The sequence below is a fragment of the Ictidomys tridecemlineatus genome, chromosome 4, assembly GCF_052094955.1.
Source record: "Ictidomys tridecemlineatus isolate mIctTri1 chromosome 4, mIctTri1.hap1, whole genome shotgun sequence".
Classification (NCBI taxonomy): Eukaryota; Metazoa; Chordata; class Mammalia; order Rodentia; family Sciuridae; genus Ictidomys; species Ictidomys tridecemlineatus.
This window is the reverse complement of record NC_135480.1, coordinates 104,597,198-104,614,657: the sequence shown is the minus strand read 5'-3', so window position 1 is coordinate 104,614,657 and position 17,460 is coordinate 104,597,198. Positions and strand designations below refer to the sequence as shown.

Genomic DNA, 17,460 nt, shown 5'->3' with positions numbered 1-17,460 from the left:
TCGGGAAACTTACCAGAAACAAATACTGCTCATCCTGACTGACGATGACTGTCATGTTATGGAGTGAAGTAGTCAAGCTCTTCGGGTTTCGATAGAGGTCAAGAAAGGATGTAGCATAGAAGATACCATAAACCTGATAAAAGCAGAGAATGGAAACAACATCAGCACATGGGCCAGCGACCTCATGATCTCAAAATCCCTCATTTAAGATCCTGCAAATGCTTCTAAAGAGCTCCAAGAGAAGTTTTCCTTCCATATTCATTACGCTGACAGCACTTACAGAGCTGCACGTGCATCAGCACAGGTCAACACCATGCGCTCTCTGTCCCCAGAGAGCTCATTCTTGAGGAGAATCAGGCACGGAAGAAAAACAGGCATATAACAAGGTGCATTCAGAGCATCAGATAAAACACTAAAAGAGGGCATAATGAGCCAGAGCCAAGAGGGGGCTTACCAAAGAGGGGGTACATGCTAGCACAGTGCAGCAGGGACATGGAGAGCCAAATTTTATTTTGGATGTGCAGAGTGGACAGGAAATCCACAGAGTTTGTAGAGTGAGCATGATAATCTCACAAGCGTGTGGAGGAAACACAGGAGAAAAGGCACTGTCAGGTCCCGGAAGATGCCAGTTCTTCGTTTTTTAGTAGAACCGTGGTTCTTAGTGAGAACTACTTGGAAAGAAAGTCTGAACTTCCCACTCCCTGGGAGCTAAGGGAGGCCACGTGATGGTTCCAGCCAAGGAGATGTAACTAGAAGTGTCCTGTGGGAAGGTCTGGGAGGGCTCATTATAATGGAGAGAGGGCCCTTCTTGCTGCCTCAAGTACAGGTAATAGCTGTGGCTCTAGGAGAGCTCCTGGACCATGCGGTGACATTGAAGATGGATGCCACAGGCTGGAGATGGCTGGAACCTGTCCCGGACCCAACTGTGCTGCTATAACAGGAGCCCTGGACTGCTTACCTCCAAACTTGTTTTAATTGAGAGGGAAACAAACTGTTTAAAGAATGGTTTCTTTCAGTTCCCCTGTTAACGCAGCCATTCTTACTTCTGCTGGTACATGTAGGAAACACCCAGAGTTTCCAGTGGGGAAAGGGGATCTGATGAGGCTTGCAGCAGGGCGTGAAAGCTGAGTGAGCTTGTGATGAAAGGGTAGGAGTTGAGGAAGTTTCTTTGTAAGAAGAATCAGAGCATTTTCTCCAAGAGCACGTGAGCAAAAAGATGGGGCTGAAAATTATACAAGTTTGGAGGAGTGACAGAAAGGGACAGGGGACTGATCAGGATGTGCAAAGTATTTCCAAGGCCAGATAACAGTGCAATTTTCCCTAACTCTGCTCAGCATCAGAAGAACTGGAGAGGGGAGAACAAGGGTAGTGAAAGAGGAAAGGAGGCCCCAGGAGTGATTAACTGAGCATAGGTGGGGAAGTGGGGAAAAGGAGTCAGAAAGCAAATGCAAATGGAACAGGAATGGAGAAATGAGGGAGCCACGAAGCTCAGATGGGATGCTGTAGTCAGTGTGGAGGCTCAGAGCTCAGGATAACGCCTCACTGTGATGGGGCCTATGGCTCCATGGGGTAGGGTGGCGATGGGCAGGAACGGGTTCATGGAATACAAGAACCGAGGAATAAGAAGGTTCCCCACATGGACAGTGGCGATGGCAGTTCTTGAGGTGAAGAGGAAAACCAAGGGCTGCCAGAGCAGAGTGCTCAGTGAACTGAAGAAAGAGCCGGAAGTGAAAGTTCCCACAGGCAGCTCCTTTGATCTCTCACCTATGAAAGCTATGATGCATGTGACCAGAGCACAAGTCAGGACCAGCACAGTATGGCTGCTTCTCCAAGGTCACACGTAATCAGTGACCCTGAGATTAAGTGGTGTTCCAGCATTCCTACATTATGCCCTACTCTGGGAAGATAGCTGGGTGTGACAGACGACCCTCCCGAGCTGGGTTTCTCAATAGAGAAAAAGGTCCCTTTGCAAGTAGAATCTACTTTGAGGTAAAAGGGAATCCCCAAGAGGGCTAAGGGCTGCCTCGGCATCACCTTCTGAGTCATATAAAAGAGCAGAGGTTGTTAAATAAAACTTCTCATGAAGTCCGTGATCCAAGTTGAGTCCCCAAGCACAGAAATATGCCACCCTCTACCTGCATGAGGTCTACACAGTAACAACAACATGTGGTACTATTTCTTAGAAGCCAGGACAGGGCATGGTAAGGGATACTGGGGCTGGGATGGCAGGTGCCTCCAGAGCTAACCAAGAGGATGGTTTGTGTGGGGTAGGAAAGGAAGAACCAGCAGCAGAAAGGAGCCCTGGGTCTGTCCTGTGGCCTTACATCAAGGGAAGGTCCACACTCAAGCTGTGATGGTCACTCTGGCAGACTTACCACATTCCTGGGGCCAGTCCAAGAGCATTCCACTGCAGTCTGGTTGATGGCCTTGGCTTTGAGGCTTGGAGCAGGTGGGCGAACCCCTCTGGTTACCACATGCTCAAACGCCAGAGGACTGTCTCCCAAGTCAGTCTTGGCCCAAGCAGAAATCTCGTAGGATGTATGAGCTGTCAGATTACCAACTGTGAAAACAAGGAGATGCCCGAAGAGAGGCGGGGTGTTAATTCAGAATTTGTGTCAATATACACGTGCTATTTAAAAAAAATAATCTCTCAATTTAGTCAGTCATGTAGGACTTTGTTAATTTACAAGTTTATTTAACACTTATTTACAGATGAGCAGTCATGTAATACAACCTCAAGGGCACTGGGAAATTTCTCTTACAGCTGACCATCTCAGGATAAAATAGGTAAAACACTCCTGGATAGCCATTGGCCCTGTATTAGAGGAGTCTTGAAAAATCATGCCCTTCCAATCAATTATGCCATAAAATCAGAGAGGGACTCAAAAATCTGCAAATGAGGAGATCATCTCAATGTCTGTTGCAGTAGAATAAACTGCTTGACCTGACTGGCCACAGGGCAAGAGCTAAATCATGTGTGTCCCACAAACTACTATGCAACCTCTAAAATTTGTTCCAAAGAATATTTATTGACACTGGAAAATCCTTATGTTACATGAAAACAGAAGGATAAACTATATATAGTATTATTCTGATTTTGTAAAGATAGAGAGATCAATGTGTAAAAAAAAAGTGGAAATATCTGAAATATAAAGTGAAATTAAAGAAAATTCCATTACACATTTTATGCCTTCTAACATTTTCTGAAATAAACATGTATTCCCTAAACTACATTAAGAGTGAACAAAGGGAGAACATGTTAACAGAATAACCTTTGGAATTAGAAGGACGAGGGTTCAAGGCTTAACTTTACCCCTTGTGGCTGTACCTCTGTTATGGTTTGGATGTGAGGTGTCCCCAAAAGCTCACGTGTGAAACAATGCAAGAAGGTTCAGAGGAAAAATGATTGGGTTGTTGAGAGCATTAACCCAATGAATAAATTAATCCCCTGACAGGGATTAACTGAGTGGTAACTGAAGGGGTAGGGTGTGGCTGGAGGAGCTGGGAACTGGGGTGTGACTGTGGGGTATATACTCGTTTCCGACAAGTGGAGTCTCTCTCTCTGCTTCTTGATCACCGTGTGAGCTGCTTCCTCCATGTTGTGCCTGCCTGGAGCCCCGAGGAATGGAGCCAGCCTTCTATGGACTGAGACCTCTGAAACTGTGAGCCCTCAATAAACTTTTCCTCCTTTAAAATGGTCTGGTCAGATATTTTAGTCATAGCAGTGACTAAAACATCCTTGGTAAAGTATTTAAACCCCTCTGGCCTGTTTTCCTGTTTGTAAGATGGAGGAAAAATAATAGTACTTGAATAGCAGCTGGCTGTTGCGGGGATTAAAAGTAAAGTACCTGGCGTGAAGCCCTGCATTGAGCTGCCTCTTCATAGATTTCAGGCAACAGCTACCAAGATTATGCCTAACTTTGCTAATTATATTGGTGTAACACTGAGGCAACGGGTCACAGGCTTTGGAACTGGAAAGATATGGGTTCCAATCCTGGCTCTGCTGCCTTGTGAGAGCACTGCTCATTCTCTGAACCTGTGTTATGCCTCCAAAAGATGAGCACCCCTCACAGAATTATTACTTGGGTTATGTGAGACAATAGCCCCAGTAACACCTTGGTAAAAGCACACAGTAGGTGCTGAATGTAATTTTTCCCCCTTGCATGGACTCCTTATACAAATTATTTAATCTAGTAAATATTCAGTTTCAAATAAGAAAAAACAAGGGACAATTACAGAAAACCTATAGTTTCCGTCTTATAAGACAAAAACAAGAAATGAATAAAACTGACTGAAAATACTTTTCAAACAGGCTAGAAGCAGAGGGACGGGGGACGCTCCTGTGTCGTTCTCAACATTCACAGACAGCTCTTAGTACTCAACTTTTTGTCTTAGAAATAAAATCCACCCTTTAGCCCATTTTCAGACACAAAAATTTTAGTCAAGGCATGCTCTTTGCAGATGCAAGGACTGGACCCCTCCCTTCTTTGATTTGTCTGTCCACTCATTCAGTCAACAAATATTTTCTGAATGCCAATCATGTCCCAAGTCTCATGCTACCTCTTATTACAAGGGGACTGAACTAGGCTAGAAAGAGACAGACAACTAAATCTAGGAATCTGTTCTGATGAAGCACAAAAATCATGTGCCAACAGTTAATCTGGTCTCTTTCCAGTTCTTCTCTGGAGCCTGGAGCCTGCCACTTCCACTTAAGGCCAATGGGTTAGGAGGAGGATTGAGCTACCAGTGAGTGAAGCCTTCTAACTAGAGTCAGGAGTCCTTTTACTGTGCCCTCAGTGGACAAGGACCTGGCCATGCAAAACCACCTCCAGAGAACTCTGCCCAGCACCCCACACATGCTCTGCTGCCAGGAAAGTGTTGGTGCAACCTTCGCTTCTTCCTGCTCAAGTACCACGAGATACAAAGTGTTACCTTTATGAGACAGTATGCTCCCTCGGAAGTTCAAGGTTTTCTTCTCTTGTTTGTGGGCGTCAAATGTCCAGAAAAGGTTCACCACATAGCCATTCACCTGCCAAGATATGGGAGACGCATATCATAATCAGCGAACAGCCATGCGATTCACCAACTACAAAAAGCAGGCTTCTTTAGATGTCTCATTTTTTTCAATGGATGGGCGGTTTCTTTTTAAACAATTTCTATTTGTGCTACCATTAGTATTTAGCCATCCTCCATCTACTTCTAAAAACAAATGTGAGATCATTTATAATATAAAATGTATTTAACAAACAGAAAATGAATACAGAATAGAAAGACAAGAACCAATTAATAAAGGTGAAAAAGGGGAAAAAAATGCAAAGATAATTAGGCCAAGATAATTAAGGGAAAAACTCAGCTGGGGCTATCCCTGCAGTCAAGGCTAACAGTTCAATACAAAGCTGGCTGGTGAGCTCTTACTTCCCCACAGGAGTAAACACATCCACACACGAAGAAAAAATACTTCTTTTAAGTCCAGAGCTCAGAGAAGGTTGTGATCTATAGATCTTTAAATATGGGACAATCAACAAAATAAAAGCATTTTCAAGACCAAAGACTATAAATAAGGAGCAAGACATTAAGGCCACCCATCTCTTGTACCAACCCTCTCTGGAAGTCAAAGGTGTGACACTAAATTGCAGTTAGGTAGATGGCACAACGACTCAGAAGGCTGTTTGTCCCATCACAACTTCATGGATGGGGAGGGATGCAAAGAGGAGCAGGCAAAAATGAGCATCTGGAAAGTGGGTTCAACTTGAGAGAGCGGGAGGACACACAACCACGGTGGAGCTGGCTGTGCAGAGGGGCCAAGCCCATGGTCTGCTGGTGCAGGAGGAGGGAACCAAGTGGCTAGGTGGGGACCTAAAGTGGATGTGTTTCCAAGTATCTGACGCTCACAAGAAAGCTGCTCTTCCACTGTGGGAACCTCTGTATTGGCACTTAGTACCAGGAAATCCAATAAAGCTGGAAATTACAGGGCATACATATTCTATTAACACCAACTCTTTATTTGCACTGTAGCTGTGAACCATTTAATTATATGGTTAAAGAAAAAAAAAAGGCACCAGGCTGAGGCAGAATAATTACATGTGGAGACTCAAGTTGCTCTTCATGGGGGAAAGAACCAACCTATTCAGGTACTCTAGCTTCACCAGATCAAGTCATTCATTTTTCTTAATCTTAATGTGCTACGTCACCTTGGTTCCCATACAAAGTAAAGCCCCACCCAACTGATGGTTTGAACTTTCCACATTACCTTGATGTCACCATCCATGGTCAGGGTAAAGCTTAGAGAATTCTCACCATAGCTGTCAATGTGGATATCTGGTGGTGGAATCACTGAAAACAAAAGGGAATTCAAAGAGTAACCATGCAATGAAAAGGGAGGAAGGCAGAATTCAGTTTTCAACTCAACAGACAAAGCCATCTTTCAGTTGGGGAAGAAAAGGCACTTCTTCAGCTGTCTTTACTATCTCTATACCACTGTTACCCTGAAGCTGAGGTTGGGCCCACCATTGCCTGGTGTATACACAACAATCTTGGCTCAGTCGGGAAATTAGGTCAAGCAGAAAAGTTCCATTATGTAACCGTCCCAAGCAGCCTGGCTTCAACCTGGTTCTTAAGGTAAAGAGATCACTGTGAGCACCACCTTTACTGGCACTGACACAGTCCCAGCAGCCTCAACCCCTTTTGGAAGGATGACAATGAGATGAATCAGAAATGATAAACAGATGTGCTGCAAAATAAGAATGTGGCCTCTGGAGTCAGCAAACTTGAGTTCAAAGTTCTGTTTGCTGATATTTAACAGCTGGGTAATCTGGGGCAAGTGACTTATCTCCTTTGAGCCTAAAGATACACATTTCTATGAATGTATAGTGCCTACCACTTAACTCATGATCCCTTTCTAATAGTTTCATTTATGGAAGATTAAAGAGCTTGTAAGCAACTGGCACTATCTAAAAGATCAGAGCTCAATCTGAGAGCTGAGGTAGGCAAGGAGAGAGCAGTCCAGAGAAAAGACCACCCTTAGGTCAACAGATCAGCATGGTGCAATCATTGGAAGGTCTGCCCACAGAAATCTGTCACTGCTGAGGCCAGCGTAATTCAAGATGGTCCCACTGGATATGTGTGACCAGAAGACACCATTTAAATGAATGTGTTTATGAGATTCTCAGCACATATGCCCCTTATATAGGAAAGGCTAGAGAGATTCAAAGTAGTGGGTAATATCTGGTGGCAAAAGAGATGTGTCAAAATCTGCAGGAGTCCCTCCAAATGATAAACAGATCATGAAACTGGGCTTGAGGAAAACACAATAACCAGAAGAAAGAGTGTGAGAAGTTTCAGAAATCCAAATCAGAGTACAACAGCAAGGATGTTGTATTAAAGCCAACCCAAATTAAAATCATGGTAATCAGAGACATGTCACAATTTTCTTCAAAGCCCAGTTTCTTCAGCTACTAAATGAGGATAAAAATACTTATCTCTATGAACTCAAGTAAACAAGAAGCATGGTGCTTACTATACCAAAAGAGCTCATTAACAGGTGGGTCCTCCATGGCTGTTATTACCAATCCTCCACATTCGCTAATGAACCTGCATTCTGGCTGATACCACTGCTGCCTTTGACCTTCATCTTCTTATGTTATGATCCCAGGTCACAGATATCTCACAATACTTGTTGACACAGCACAGTTGTTTCTGTACCTACTCTAACCAAAACCCATGTGAGGAGCTGAAACTCATCAAAATCAGAGAGAAAAAGCTTAAGAAAAGCAACCACCCCCTGAGATTTTTAAGTGCAGGTAAGACTTGTGCCTACAAAGCTCAAGGAAGTCTCTCGCTTTACAAAAATCCCTTCTATTAGGTACAGATGGCCAGAATGTTTTGAACCAGATTTTTTGGAGAGAAAGAATACGCCTAAAAACTAATGGATGGTGAATCCAGCAGCATGCTTTCTCCAACACCTGCAAGCATTCTGCCTATCACAATCGACTGGCAGTGCTAAGTCTGGCTGCCTTGTGCCCTGACCTCCACATTGCAGATTTTAGAGGGGATCAGAGTGACTCTTGATGTCTCAGAGCTTTTGTCTCACAGGCTCTGGGTAAAGCAAAGTCCCCCAATCATGTTCCACACCACAGAGTTCATGTGATTTTTATATTTCCAAGTCCAAGAATGAAAGTCCTTGGTGCCATGGCTGAGAAAAACCATTCAGAAAGATGAGCTACTGTCCATCTCCCAACATGTACCAGAACCCTCAGATGCTTCAGTTCACTTACACACCAACACTGTTTTCTTTGATACTAGTGACAGAGTGGAGAAAACAGACCAGAACTCAGTCCTCATGAGGCACACATGCAAAATGACAAGCCAGCCACCCCAGCAAGCAGAGAAGCCCAGTGGGTCACACGTGGCTCAGCCCAGAGGGTAGCGTGTAGCATGATGGTTAAGAAACAGCACAGGCTTCAGAGTCAGGCATGTCAGGTTCCAGTCCCAAGCATGTCACTCACTGATTGTGTGGCCTGCGGGAAGTGACATCCTCTTTCCACTTCTTGCCTAATCTGGTAGCTGTTCTAAAGGATCAACTAGGTGAGCTGATGTACACAAAAGAGTGCACACTCAGAATGCCCAAGGTCAGCCCTAATGCTAGAAACCACCATTGACAGTTTGTCGGTGTGAGTGGGAGAAGTCGCAGACCCCAGCGTGGACCTTTCTTTAAGACACCACAAACGAACATGTACAGAACCATCTCCATCTTTAGTGAGAAGGAGGACTCCTTCTATTTAGCTATTATACATGTTCATAAAAGGATGGGCCTGCTGGCTTTGGAAATCCCTTCAATTCTAGGAGGAGAAATACACTCAATAGTTATGTAAAAAGACTTCTGCTATCTAAAGCACCTGGAGATACCCAGAAGTGTGCATGTGCTGGGGAGAAAGAAGCTGTGTGAAGTTTTCTAATCTACGCTGCTCCTTTCCAGTCATACTGAAGGTCATTTCCAAAGGGCTCCTATCTTCTCTAAATCTGCAAATGCTGGTAGAATCATTTACCTTTTCCTTTTATGGTGGTAATGGATTTAGAATCGCTCCAGTTTCCTATTCCACGACTAGTCACCGCAGCCACCTTTTCAAATTAGAGTGTGAATTAGTATGAAATAAAGGCAATAACACCATATGGCAAGAATTCTAAATGAGCTAAAGGGGTGAAATTTTGGCAATGAGGGTGGAAAAAATTATATAGAGAGTGACCTGTGAAGTTCAGGGGTCCCAGCAATTGAAATGAGGGGGGGAAGAAACAAAGGGAAGGAGCCTGGGCAAAGTAAATCATGATAGTCCCAAGATTATAAAATTGCTCTTGATAGACACATGTCAAGGTTTTTCTAATGGCCAGTGTGTATGTATGGGTATCCAAGTTCTAAATGCACAGATATATAATAGGGGTATTGGGGAAATTAGTACAAGAGGGTTTCTGGAGGTGGTGCATGTAATGGTCTCAAACATGCTTTACACAAAAATCTATCTTCTGTTAAAGGTAACATTACATGTCATAAGAACCTCACAAAATCAGTTTATAAATGCCATTTATCAATAGCTCTGCCTCACCCTGGGGCTAAAGATAAGCAGAAAAGGATATGTGCAAAAGTTATAGGTGCTGGAAAGCTAGCAGAAAATCTGGTTACAAGCTGGGAAAGCCGCATTGCCTAAGTGCTTGATTATCTGTGGGAAGTCTGCTTCCCTCCTCAGGACAAGGAGCTGGGTATTTTATGGACTAACAATACGCACTCTTAAAAGTAAGCACGGAGTGCTCATGAAATGGAGACATGTCTCTAGTTTCCAAGACTGACCAGAGGGCCAGGATAGCTGTGAATACTCACTCTGACGGTGTACAGAACGTTGACCAGTAAGTTCTTTATTTCTGTAGAGTTACTAGCAGCTCTCTGGGAGGCCCACATCTTAGAACCACTTCTGCTGTATTCTACCTAAAATGAGAAGGAAAAAATGATTAAAAATAACCAGAGGTCTAGAACACCCTATTATCTTATAAAGTGGCAGGTCAGGAAAGGAGAAAGTGGGGTACCAGATGTTCTGACAGGTGGGTCATTATCCACAAAATTATGGCAAATCAACACAGAAATCTCTATCACCCTGACATTCATGTCCTCTCCTGGAAGGTACTTACAATGTACTCACGAATGAGACCGTGGGTGTGGATGGGAGGAGTCCAGTGGCCAACAATCACACCTTCTGCTTCCCTGTGGAGTGATAGCTGGAGATTTCGAGGGGCATCTGGCACTATAAAAAGAGGCAACTTGCAAGTCAAGCTATCCCTGTGTGCAGAAGACATGATCTCATACACAGATCACAAGAGTCTCTGGAGGGTGCAAAAAACTACTGCAAGTGCTAAATGAATTCAGTAAAGTTGCAGGATACAAGATCAACATACAAAACTGGTAGCATTTCTTCAAACCACCAACAAACTTGCTTGAAAAGAAATTAAGAAATCAATCTCATTTACAATAGCAACCAAAAATTAATAGATAAATATAAGAAATAAATTTAACTAAGAAGGTGAGGTAAAAGAGCTCTACAATGAAAGCTATAAAATACTGATGAAAGAAACTGAAGAGGACACACATGCACGCGAGCGCACACACACACACACACACACACAGAGACATTCATGAACTGGTAGAATTAATATTGCTAAAATGAACATACTACCTAAAGCAATCTACAGATTCAGTGCAATCTCTATCAGAATACCAACAATGTTCTTCATATTAAAAGAAAAAAAAATCCTTCTAAAATTTGTATGAAGTCATAGAAGATCCTAAGTGGCCAAATGTACACACACACACATACACCAAAAACAAACAAACAAACAAACAAAAACCCCACAAAGCTGAATGCATTGCAAAGCTTTAGAAATCAAAAGAGTAAGGCACTAGCATAAAGCATAAAGAGAGACACACAGACCAACAGAACATAGAATCTAGGAGTGAGTCCACATATTTACACCAACTGATATTTGACAAAGGCCCCAAGAACATACAATGAAGAAAGGATAGTTTCTTCAATAAATGGTGCTTCAATAAATGGATAGTTTCTTCAATAAATTCATGTGCAGAAAAATGAAACTGGATTTCTTTCTGTCTGAAACAGATCCAAGACTTAAATGTAATATTCCCCAAACTATGAAACTAAAAGAAAACACAGGGGAATACTTTAGCACAATGGTCTGGGCAAAGAATCCGTTTTAATAATATGACCCAAAAAAACACTGCCACAAAAGTAAAAATTTAGAGGTTACATGTCTCATTTGTCAAAAAAACAGTAACAATAAAAATCTTCTACGGAATAAATAAAATAATTATTAGAGTGATGGGACACCCTATTCATCCAACAAGGGAATTAATAGTCAGAATACACAAAGACTTCAACAATTCAAATGCAAAAAAAAAAAAAATCTGATAAAAAATGGTTAATTAGACATTTCTCAAAAGAACATATTCAAGTGGCCAACAAGTAAATTTTTTTTAAAAAAAAGCTAATCTCTAATCATCAAGGTAATGATAATCAAAATCACAATGACGTATCATGTTACCCCAGTTAGAACGGCCATTATCGAAAGACAAAAAATTTAAAATGCTGGCAAAGATACAGAGAAAGGGTAATTCTAAGCTGCTGGGGGGAATACCACAAATCAATGCAGTCATTATGGCAAACAGCATAGAAGTTTCTCAAAAAAATTACCAACAGAACTACCCCAAGATCCAACAAGCCCACTCCTGAGGAGAAGCCAAAGAACAGGAGGGAATCAATATGTCAAAGAAGTTCCCACACTCCCGGGTTCACTGCACACTATTCACAACAGACAAGATATGAAACCAACCCAGAAGCCAGGTGAGGAATGACTGGATAAAGAAAACACGGTTTGTACACACACACGCACACACACGCATACACAATGGAATATCATTAAACCACAAGAATGAAATTAACAACATGAATGAGCCTAGAGGACATTATGTTAAGTGAAATAAGCCAGGTGCAGCAAGACAAATACTGCATGTTCTCGCTTACATACAGAAACTGAAAAACTAAAAACCTCATCTCCTAGTGGCAACCAGAGGCTGAGGAGGATGGAGGGTGAGGGAAAGATGCAAAGTGGTGAGCAGATACACAGTGCAGCTGGACAGAAGGACAGCACAGCAGGGTAACTATGGATAACGACGACTAACTGAGTATTTCAAAACAGGTAGTAGAAGGAGACTAAATGTTCCCAACACAAAAAAACAACAAATGTCTGAGGTGACGGATAAGCTACCATCACCTATCATATAATATCATTACATATATATACACGTATTGAAATGTATACCCCACAAATATGGACACTTCATCTTGTACAAATTATATTTTAAAAGAGAGTTAACTTCCGAATCACATAGTGGTCAGCTAGAAGAATTTTCCTGAGCTTAAAACAAAAATAAGAGGGAATACAGATTGGTAGTTTAAAAAAAAAAAAAAAAAAAAGAAAGATACTATAAATAGAAAAAAGACCAGTAGAATAGAGGAAAGGAAAGTGAGTGGGAGAAGGAGGGAAAGAGGAAGCACTTAATACTGAATGGGAGAAAATTGTATTCTATGCTTATATGTCAAAATGAACCTCAATATTATATATAATATTATATACTCTAATTTTAAAAAAACACACATTATGTCCCAGAAATGCAAAAAAAAAGGAAAAAGAAGGAATCTTTTTCCTTCTAGAAAAAGAAGGAATCTAGGTACTGAGACCTACCCACTACGAAGTCTGTTAGCTTATTTTCTCTACTTTGACAAGATACATTTCCTATTCTTCCAGATTGTAAGGTTTGCTGTCCACACATCAGATCAGGGCTCAGTCGAGTCCGATGGTCACACGTCCACAGGGCTGCAGGATGGGATCACCTGGCAGGCCGAGTCACCACTGCCCTGGACTTCAATGCTGTGATCTTAATTGTCAATGACAGCCTCTGCTGCCTCAGCCTCGCATACCACAGAACAGACCCGTGGGCATGACTGTCAAGGAATAAGACTAATTCTAACATCACAGAAATTCTACATCCAAATGAATATGGTCACCACCACAACAGACTCCTTAATGAGTGATATGTATTCAAGATACTTCAGGCAACAGGGAAAATGAAGAGAACAAGCACATCATCATCAAGTGCGCTACTCTGAAAGGAGAAAGCAGGGAGCTCTCTCAGAAACATGATTTTGGCAAATTTCTTTAAAGCTCAGTCACAAAACTACTGACATGCCTCGTATTTCAATGACGATGAGGTCCTAAGCAAGGGAAATGACATGACAAGAGACACAAGAGGGCAATGGTGGAGAGAATCCTATCTTAGGGTGCAAGAGCATCCTCTGCCATGCTAAGAATAAATGTCAAACAGCTCAGGCAAGACCACAGAACTTAGCCACAAGACTTCTGCACAGATAAGGCACAGGTAAGTATGTCTCCGCATTCCTGAGCATCCATGGAAAAACCTGTTCAACATCCCACATGAGGTCCTGTAATTGCCACAAAAATAAGATTATAACTTACACCCTTCTGGAGTCCGCAGGGTCACAAAGTCATTGGTGTTGTGCGCCTTGCTCAGACATTGAACCTGTACTTTAACTTGATATGTGGTGTCAGGTTTCAAGACTTTCAACACAGTGTTTGTTTTGTTGCTGTGAGTCTCCAGAGTCTTCCATATGCTCTCTCCAACCACCCTGGCCAAAACAACAAAGATAGTGTCTCAGCCAAGTGGCATGGATGGCTAATCAAGAGCCCCAGAATGATTATCACAAGAGAATTTACGGATCATCCAGTGGCAACAAGGACCACGGCAGAGATGGGACCCACCTGTAGTAGACAGTATATACACAAGAAGCAGATGGCATTTTTTTGGGCCTCATCCAGGTCAAAGTTACATCCCCAGAGAAGTCAGCTGTCCACTGAAGATTCTGTACTTTGTATACAGTTAACTCATCTGAAGAGATAAGGAGTAAAGTTATATCTTATAAATTCTCAAATTTCAAAGAACCCCGGCTTTTAAGCAGGGCTGCTGCATTCTAAATTGTCAGGAGATCACAATCACTGACTGAAAAGAAATTCCAGAAAATATAGCTCACACCTCCCTCTACAACCTTCCCTAGGGTTCCCACATTTCCAATCATGTTATTGTTCCTGGCATTTCACCTCCTTCCTGCCCAAGGCAATTTAAACTTGATTCTAAAAGAGAACATTGCAAGTTCATGGACAATGCCATAGCAGGATGTACCACTAAATACTCTCCAGGGAGGACTGAGTTAATCCCATCAACAGTTTGAGGCTCTGAGAAAGCAGTGGCATATCAGCAAAAGGCAAGAAGTCTGTTGAAGATAAATCCAAGACCATCCCCTTCACCAAAAGGTAGGAGGTAGAGGGAAGTTATATCAGAGATAGGCCAGGCCTCAGCTCACTTGGTGCCACGAAGCGGGGCACAAATCCATTTCAGTTCCAGATTCTGTTTTGTGTTTTGCTGTGCTAGGGATGGAATTCCAGGCCTTGCATATGCTAGGCAAGTGCTCCACCACTGAGCTGTGCCCCAACCCTCATTTTCAGACTTAGGGAAAGTTCTAGAAGCTCCAAGCTAGAAGCACCCACAGTGTGCAAGTTACTCACCACTGCAGGCCGCCTCGTCACTCTCATCCGAGCAGTCCAGGAAACCATCACAGCGCTCCGAGAGTACAATGCAGGCCTCACCATCCTCACACTTGAACTCTCTGCTCATACAGGTCAAGGTGCTGTGTGTGGCTGAAACACAAAGAGCCTTCCTGAACCTGGGGAAGGACCAATTTGCACCGAAGGTCCAGGTTCACCCATGGTTAGAAAAAGTAGTTTGAATTCTTTCAGCTAATCAACTTCTGCTTCAAAATACCTTTCTGTAATGTGGAGGAGAACGTGCACCAGTGACACTGCACCATCTGACTCATTGTTAACAACTGGATCTCCCTTCAGGAAGGATGTGAGACTTGGAGGCAAACTAGGGTTTAAGTCTTCATTCTGTGTAAGCTTGAGCAAGCTGCTTAATATCACCAAAGTGCAGTTCTCCTATGAAAAGTGGGTGACAATTCTACAGCTATTGGGTCTGCAGGGAGCTAGTGAGATCAAGCACCTAAGTGGTTCCTGGCAGGTACCAACAAGCTGTAGCTAGAACTCCACAGTACTAATTACTCTGTTCTATTCTTAGATCCTAGAATGACACTCTGACTTCTGGCTTGAGTAATAAAAATAATGAGATGTATCACAATAATGTTGAGAGGTGTGCCCACTTGATGAAGTATTTTTAATTGTATAAGTTTCAAAATATTTTCATAGAAAAAGAAATAATGCAAAATAAAGGTAAAGTCAGTTAAGAGTTATGTAACTATAGCAGGCTACTAACCAAAACTTCATCTTCTCTCCAGCATGGAAGGCTCTAGAAAGGCAGTGGTAACAATGCAATTGCAAATGACACTAAAGGAAGAGTAAAGGAGGGAATGGCGATGGGGAGCAAATCTGCTGCCCAAGGATGATCAGGGCCAGGCCCAGATGCAGGTACTTCAGGCCTTCATTATCCAGACCCAAGCTGCCTACCCCAGCCCAGACAAGGAAGGGCTATGCCAGAGACCCAAAGTCAGCAACTAAAATTAACCTTGCACTCCCAAGTCAAAGACTTTCACATCCTCATTCCTGGAACCTGCCGGTAAGTTACTTTGCTTAGCAAAAGGGGCTTCACAGATGCGATTAAATAAAGGACTTTGATGAAGGAAGTCCGGTCTGGATTTTTAGATGGTCCCATGTAGCCACATGGGTTCTTCAAGGTGAGACCCTTTCCTGGATGTGGCCAGAGGCAGATTTTGTAAAGACAGGAGGAGGGTCCCAGAGATCCAGCGCTGCTGACTCTCAGGTGGAGGCAGAAGCCATGAGCCTCTAGAGGGCAGCCCCAGAAACTGACAAAAGCAATGAAACAGATTCTCCCCTAGAGCCTCCAGAGGAACTGCCCCGCCGTCACCTTGGTTTTAGCCCAGTGACACCGTGTCAGATTTCAGACTCAGAGAACTATCAGAAAAATAAAAGTGTTGTTCCATGATACTCAGTCTGAGGTAATTCATTACAGTGGCCGGAAAACCGATATGCACTCTAGCCCCTGTGTTTGTCCAGATCTTATGTTGGGATTCTATCTTGGTTTCCTGAGCCCGGACTATAACTTCTCCATTGGGATTCAGGAACAAAACTCGTGGTAGCTCTTACCCTCCATCCCATGTGCAAATAAATACATGCACTCTACCATACATGACTATACCATTTATATCAACATGATGAACCATGCCTACACTCCAGGTCAAAAAAAAAAAAAAGCTTCATCTAAAATAGTTTAAATAAATTTCTTTAATCACACTCTCTAAATTCTATTCCAGGGTATTAATAGAAAAAGAAATTACCAAAAGGACTTCTCAGTCACTGTAGTCATCTAAGAGCAAAGAATCAACAGCAGTAATTCTTTAACAGTCTCCTAAGGAACTTCTAAAGTGTACAGACTCCTGGACTTGCCCCAAACCTCCTGTAGCAGAGCATAGTAGGAGCTCAGCAGATGAATTATTTAAAAGCTCCCGTGTGAATCAGGAAAATTGGCCAGGCTGAGAACCTCTGCTGGCCAGAACCACTCTTTGAGACAGAGGTAGAGAAATTGCATAGTGTTCATAGGAGAACCACCAGGATGGTCAACAGAAATGGATAAAGGATCCAGGAATATTTTCTTAGAGGCAAAAAGATATGAGGATTGCCAGGGAGAAAGGTAGTGAGAGCAGGAATGGAACACTTAATAATTGTTCTCAATTGATGAATTTTCATACAAAAGAATTAATAACACTGCATGAGTCTCTAGGATGGTTTCAACTTAGTACTTGCTTTAAAAAAAAAAAAAGTTAATACAGTGCAATGGTCCCACACCATTTGCAGAAGATTGGCTGGAGGATCCCTGCAGACACCAAACTCCAAATATGCTCAAGTCCCCTATATAAAATGGCACAGTTTGTGCATATAACTCACACACATCCTCTTGTATACGTTAAATCTTCCCTAGATTGCTTATAATACTTATTGCAATGTAAATGCTTTGTAAATCAGTATTATACTGTTTTGTTTATAGAATAATGACAAGAACCAAAGTCTATACATGTTCAGTATAAATACATTTTATATATGTATGTAAATACATATTTTTTTCACTCCACAATTATTTAAATAAACAGATACAGAATCTGCAGATACAAAGGGAGAAGGGAACTACAAAAACCACTTATGAGGCTCTTCACAAACCATAATCCCACACTTCAAGAAAATCATTGTATTACAGAAATCTATTATACACTGAGCTGAAAATGGTTTGTCTTGGGGCGGGGGGGC

At 42.4% G+C, this 17,460-nt stretch overlaps 1 protein-coding gene across 1 annotated transcript in view; it reads right to left on the bottom strand.

Moving 5' to 3' along the window:
- Positions 1 to 17,460, bottom strand: part of Sorl1 (sortilin related receptor 1) — a 163,196-nt gene that overhangs the window by 13,876 nt on the left and 131,860 nt on the right. The window contains exons 33-42 of the mRNA XM_078047182.1: positions 14,695 to 14,826; positions 13,894 to 14,020; positions 13,591 to 13,760; positions 10,174 to 10,286; positions 9,869 to 9,973; positions 9,045 to 9,117; positions 6,251 to 6,333; positions 4,933 to 5,029; positions 2,376 to 2,560; positions 14 to 133 (exon numbers count right to left, since the gene is read on the bottom strand). Coding sequence (XP_077903308.1) covers positions 14 to 133; positions 2,376 to 2,560; positions 4,933 to 5,029; positions 6,251 to 6,333; positions 9,045 to 9,117; positions 9,869 to 9,973; positions 10,174 to 10,286; positions 13,591 to 13,760; positions 13,894 to 14,020; positions 14,695 to 14,826 — 1,205 coding nt within the window. The remainder of the gene's footprint in view (positions 1 to 13; positions 134 to 2,375; positions 2,561 to 4,932; positions 5,030 to 6,250; positions 6,334 to 9,044; positions 9,118 to 9,868; positions 9,974 to 10,173; positions 10,287 to 13,590; positions 13,761 to 13,893; positions 14,021 to 14,694; positions 14,827 to 17,460) is intronic.